The sequence below is a fragment of the Aplysia californica genome, unplaced genomic scaffold, assembly GCF_000002075.1.
Source record: "Aplysia californica isolate F4 #8 unplaced genomic scaffold, AplCal3.0 scaffold00019, whole genome shotgun sequence".
NCBI lineage: Eukaryota > Metazoa > Mollusca > Gastropoda > Aplysiida > Aplysiidae > Aplysia > Aplysia californica.
In genome coordinates, this window is record NW_004797289.1 from 638273 (window position 1) to 644272 (window position 6000).

Genomic DNA, 6000 nt, shown 5'->3' on the forward strand with positions numbered 1-6000 from the left:
TAAAAGACATGGCTCGATATTCTTGAAATTATGAACGGTTTCATTTTGCTTTGAAAAGTTGTCTGAATTAGTGTCAAGTTGCTTTTTTGAAAGTGTTTTACGGCACTAACAACTGCATAAGGTCATATGAGCGCGCGGGACACATTTAACATTTTCAATTGGTAGGAAATTTTGAATTTTTTTCCTGGTGGCGGCCGAAACCTACTATTATCGATTTTGGACCAACAAGGAATATTTAATGTGCACAACTTGCCACGGGAACTCCGATATTTTTTACCCTTATCCGAGAAGACTAGGTGTAGATCTTTCCTACCTGAAGATCAGGGGTGTGGCTGAAAGACAGCAGTAAGAAGAAGCCAAAGAGTAGCAGTAGAAAGGCTCCAGAAAGGCTCAGGAGTCCAGAAGAGGGGGCAAAGGAGGTGAGGAGGTGTGGGCAGAAAATGGAAACGAAAGCAGAGGATAGATCATTACTAGAGAGCAGGAAATGAGGTGAAAAGATAACGTTTTAGACGAGAACATTTTCTGTCGCTATCCGGATTCGAATCCGGGACCTATTGAAGGAACATGATACATTTGATTTTAATATTTTTAATGCGAATCTCTCCAACCAACTGGGGTTAACAGTCTGTCAATCAGCGTATGTGATGTAGCTGTTCAGACACTGACACTTCATTGTCGCACGCAGGAGACTCGAGACATTTTTTCGAGTTTATAGGTTTATCTGCTGGGATGTTGAAGGGCCAGAATCCTTAATGATCCAAATTGTGTCGTTGGAGACGTAAAAAACACCTACATTAAAACTTTTATGGTAACCCTCACCTTGGCATCTAGCATCCCAAAATACACTGGCAAGGCAAGCCATGCACAGAGCTAAGTAGGGAACAGACATCATCCTTGCAGATGCAATGTCTGGGTTCAAGTTGGTCTTTCCTGATGTTATGTAATTTAGTTCGTTTCAATTTCTGTGGAAGTGATCAAGAAAATATTATTCCTTTAAAGAACAAAAACAAAAGGGAAAGGAGCGATTAGCGATTCTGCTTGATACTTGTGCATTCTATTATAATATAATATACATGTATATATACAAACGCGATAATATTAAAACAAAACCCCCCCCCAAAAAAAACAGCCCAAAAACCATCGCAAAAAGCAACTAAACAAAAAGAAACAACCCCGCAACATTGTCGTAACTATGTCAGTGCTGAAACAGCGACTGAGACAAAAACAGCAACGTCAATCAAAGCTTTTGTATAAACGTCAAAGCAAGATTTTAACAACATTTGTCTTTGAAAATCTAAACTAAATCAAACTATTGAAAGCAGGCATGGGCAAGCGTGTCCAGGTCGCGGGCAAAAGAAAGCTCTTATGATGTCTCGTATTTTTCTCGCGGGACAAAGCAGGAGCAATACATTAGGTGAAATCAGTTTAAAAAATACCCGAGCTCTTAAAAGTGAAACTAAAACTGACCCAGTAGCAACTGTCACCCAAGGATATTTCAAGAAATGTATTAGTATTCATTCCAATTCTTTCCGTTGGGCCGGTGACTATTGACTCCGTTTTCTAGACGGGCACTTTTGGTTGTTTAAAAAATATACATAACTCATGGCCTGCCACATTCTTTATTAATTGCTGGGTCTACTCACGTGCCAGACTGAATCTGCCCCCACGCCGTATCTGGCCCACTAGCTATAGTTTTCCCATGTCTGATCTAAAATAACATCGTGCTTGTCAGAGATGTGCATTACTTTTTGACTCGCCCTGGTATATCATTTTACATTGAAGCTACCTTTCTCTTCCTGCAACTACATACAGTAATACATTATTGCAATATTTCACCTCTCTCTTCCTGTTTGGCCATAAGCTTTGTGATTATGTAGAAGGATGTTCATTATTTTCTTTACAAAATTTCTACCAAACAAGAAAAACGCCTCACCTCTTGAAATTAGCTCTAAATCTATAAACCTATGATATGTTTGTTATTTTAAGGGGGGGGGGGGGGGGGGGGGAGGCTACACCTGGAGGCTATCTCGCTAATTACTGGACCGAATTTTACCAAATTTCACACATGTAACAAGCATGGTAAGGAGTCTTAAAATCCGTAATCAAATTTGAGAAAAAAGTTTAGTTTCCATGGATACGCCGCCATATTGGATTTTATTGACATGTCTTACGTAATGAATACCGCACTTATCACTCATGGAAATTGATTGTTTTTTTGCATGCGTGTTCACAAACATTAGATCTAAACATTTGTTTGTTGTTTTTTTCCTAATCGAATTAGAAAATTTTTAATGAATTTTTTCCTGAGGTAGCATTCAAGTTTTCAAAAAATCCGTGAAAATCGACACTCCAGACACCACCAACAAAAATCTATTCCATATATAAAAAATTCAACGGATACATTTTTAGTATTACCTCTTCTCTTCATTCTGTGAAAAGTTCATGAAGATTGGATGAACAATGGTGGAGTTATTCAAAAAAGTATAGAGAAAAGTCGCATTTTGAGAAAACTGCTGATAAAGAAAAATAAAATACTGACTTTATGAGGAAATGGCGGTTACAAACATGCCCGGTATGGGAAAAAATACGTTTTTGGGGGTTCTTATGCCATGAAATAGTTGTAGGAGAGGCTGAGGAAGCTAAAAATGCCTGCAACTCAAATTCTATGATTTTGAGCCGAATTTTGATTTTGGAGGTGTAGCCCCCCCCCTTAATGTAAGGAAACCAGTTCTCTGGACAAAGAAATAAATAACTCGTGGTGACGCGGTGAGACTTGGCTGACATTTTTACTTTATTTTCTTTTTTTTCCAGAGGACCAATGTCCCTTTTTAAAGATGAAAATGTACATAAACATAACGAAACATACATGTAACATAGATTTAAAGATCTATAACCAATTTCAAAATCAAAACAAACTAGGCATGTACATAGTCTATTATTTAGAGGACAGCCATTTCAAAATAACGAAATAATTTCGCACCATTCTCTACATTCACCCCATTTCTCATCGAGCAGAACCCGGAACACCGGACTTAGCTCGATTCCATTACATGAAATTCCCATATTATAATTTCATTACACAGTACATTAGTCAGGTAAACTAATCATATTCACACAAACACTGAGCTTATAGCAGAACAGAAGGGACGAGTGAAATAGTAATGGTGCATTACTATATTAAGTTGCAGGAAGCAAAGGTAGCTACTTAGTAAAACAGTATAGTGTCCATCATAGTAAGGGGACAGAATCTCAGTCTAAAGGAAGCGATGGGACTATAGACTGACATTTTGATATATTTTTCTTTGTCCAGAGGACTGGTTTCCTTACATTAACATGTGGCGTCAGTGGCCTCGCAACCGGAAGGTCGTGGGTTCGAATCCCGTTAGGGGTCCGACACGAATTTTCCTCACTTCACCCAGGTGGGAATGGGTACCCGGCTATAAACAGCGAAAGATCTTGTCAGTTTGTTAGTGTTTGAGCGCTTAATCAGCTGCTTGCACTGTATGCTTCCCGGAAAGCTGAGAATGTTTCGGAGTGTTCTGTGGTCTGCTGGGGTAATAATATAGTGTAAAGCGCATAGAGCCTGCTGTTGAGCGGGGATATGCGCTATACAAATGCTATTTATTATTATTTATTATTATTAACATAACAAAACATATCATAGGTTTATAGATTTACAACTAATTTCAAGAGGTGAAGCGTTTTTCTTGGTTGGTAGAAATGTGGTAAAGAAAAGAATGAACTTCCGTCTACATAATCACAAAGCTTATGGCCAAACAGGAAGAAAGAGGTGAAATACTGTAATAACGTATTACTGTATCCAGTTGCAGGAAGGGAAAGGTAGCTTCAATGTAAAATGATATAATTATACGCCTGAGATAGGAGACAGGGTCTCAGCTAAGTCTCAGCCAAAGGGACGCGGTGAGACTTGGCTGGCATTTTTACTTTTTTTTCTTTTTTTTCCCCCAGAAGACTAGTGTCCCTTTTAACAGATGAAAATGTACATAAACATAACGAAACATAACATAGAATAAAAGATCTATAACAAATTTCAAAATCGAAACAAGCTAGACATGTGCATGGTCTATTATTTAGAGGATACTGCCTGGGAATTGAAACCATTAAGCCTCCCAAAGAAGGCCTGCTCCACAGTCCTACCAAAGAGCATCAGTCTGTCTTGAGTCTAGCAACGGAGTTGTTAAAGAAAGCTGCTGTTCTGATTGTTTGTCGTTGCTATTATTAGGGGTGTTTTTCTTGTTTGGTAGACATGTGAGGAAGAAATGAATAAAGTCCCTCTACGATAAACCGGTGACTTTTACAACCCTGATCAGACACAGGATTTTGTTTTTCGTCGAATATATTTGTAATATCAATATGTGCAAAATATTTCTGTAACTTAAAGATTTCCTCCCCATCCCAAATAAAAGTATATTATTATAATATGGTTTACAAGTTTATAGCGCTAGATACATCATCTGTACATTTACACCGTAAATACACCCATAAATCGTTTATCTATGTTATTATGTTCACAGACTCTAGTGAAGTAGGATGTACCTAAGCAGAATCTAGAATACTGAGGCCCAGATGTGTCACACTCGATCGCTCCGGGGACCAAACTCAAATTGCACCAATGATTGCGGGCCGAAATGGAATGAAAACTAATTGAGCGGTGGTAAATTTACCCTTTTTAAAAGAATGATATGAAATTTAAAAAAGACTTAAGTTTAAATATAAATAGATCAGGGCAGCCAAATTTTAGCTCTTATGCCAACTTGTCAGAGCTGGATGTTTACGATATTTACTTGGCAACACGTTTGTTTATGGGTGAGTAAGGTCCCTTGTCAAAGAAGTTTCTCATGATGGACAACCTAAAACTCTCTCACAGGCCTTGAGTTTGACACCTGTGCTGTGGTGCATCGGGATTAAGACCTATGATAATATTATTGTGTGTGGTGTCGTAGTGAAATCAGGCGCTCGTCAAAAAAAAAAAAAAAAAAATGAAGTCAAAGAAATTGACATTTTCACGCTCTTTGAGTAACTTTTATTTATTTATTTTTCGCTCATCACCTTACATTACGTGTCCATAGGAAAACACATTTCTCAGTGTTCTTTTATTGAAAACCGCTTAACAAAGCATTAAAAGTAAATTTGAAGTTTCCAAGGATACTCAAGCTCTGGAAGTCACCAGACTTTGGCGGCCATTTTCTCGTTTATTTCACTTCTGATGCAAGACGACCACCAGTCTTCCTTCAGTCGAAATATCTCCACTTTTACTGCAGATAAATGCTAATTTTCAAAATAATTATATGCAAACAAAGCAGGACAAATGCACAGGCTTTAGAATTATACCAATAACTCCACAAATGCCCCAAAAATTAACAAACGCTTGATGCCAACTTGTTGTGACGCGCAAAGGCAGCGCGTGTCCATAAACACACACACACTCATACACACACACACACACACACACACACACACACACACACACACACACAAACACACACACATACACACACACATAAAAGCGATAATTCACATCGTATAAAATACAATCTTCGCTAAAGAACGCTTTGTACATTACCATCGATGAAGATAGGGAGCCTGTCGTTCTCAGGTATCAGCTCAAACTCTTGGTGCTCTCCTGCACCACAACACATAACAGAAAAATAAGTCGAGATAGATCCGGGATCCAAAACAATCAATGTAAAGGCGCGTTCATGGTCGACAGACCACGCTGGGGATTCTCCCAGAAAATCCCCCCCAAAGAAACTGGTACATACCGAACTGAAGGGTGTGCAAACGGAGTTATATGCAGGGCCTAAACAAAGCTACACGACATGTTGAAAAGCATAATCTCGAAACTCTTCACCTGATTATTCAGTAGTTGAGCGGTTCACCGTGATAGATTTTCATGGAATGCCATACAAAGTTAGGGCGCTCTCGAGGTCTAGAAGTTCAGGTGTTTGCCTCTTATTCAATAGGTCCCGGGTTCAAATC

General features: G+C 38.6%; 1 protein-coding gene across 1 annotated transcript in view; it reads right to left on the reverse strand.

The window, feature by feature from the left end:
* The window catches only part of LOC101854064, a gene marked incomplete in the record, with an annotated part of 40457 nt that extends 34812 nt beyond the window's left edge, over positions 1-5645 (reverse strand). Inside the window, 2 exon segments of the mRNA XM_013086625.2 lie at positions 820-962; positions 5585-5645. Of these exon segments, the coding sequence (XP_012942079.2) occupies positions 820-892 (73 nt within the window).
* Between the last annotated feature and the right edge of the window lie 355 nt (positions 5646-6000).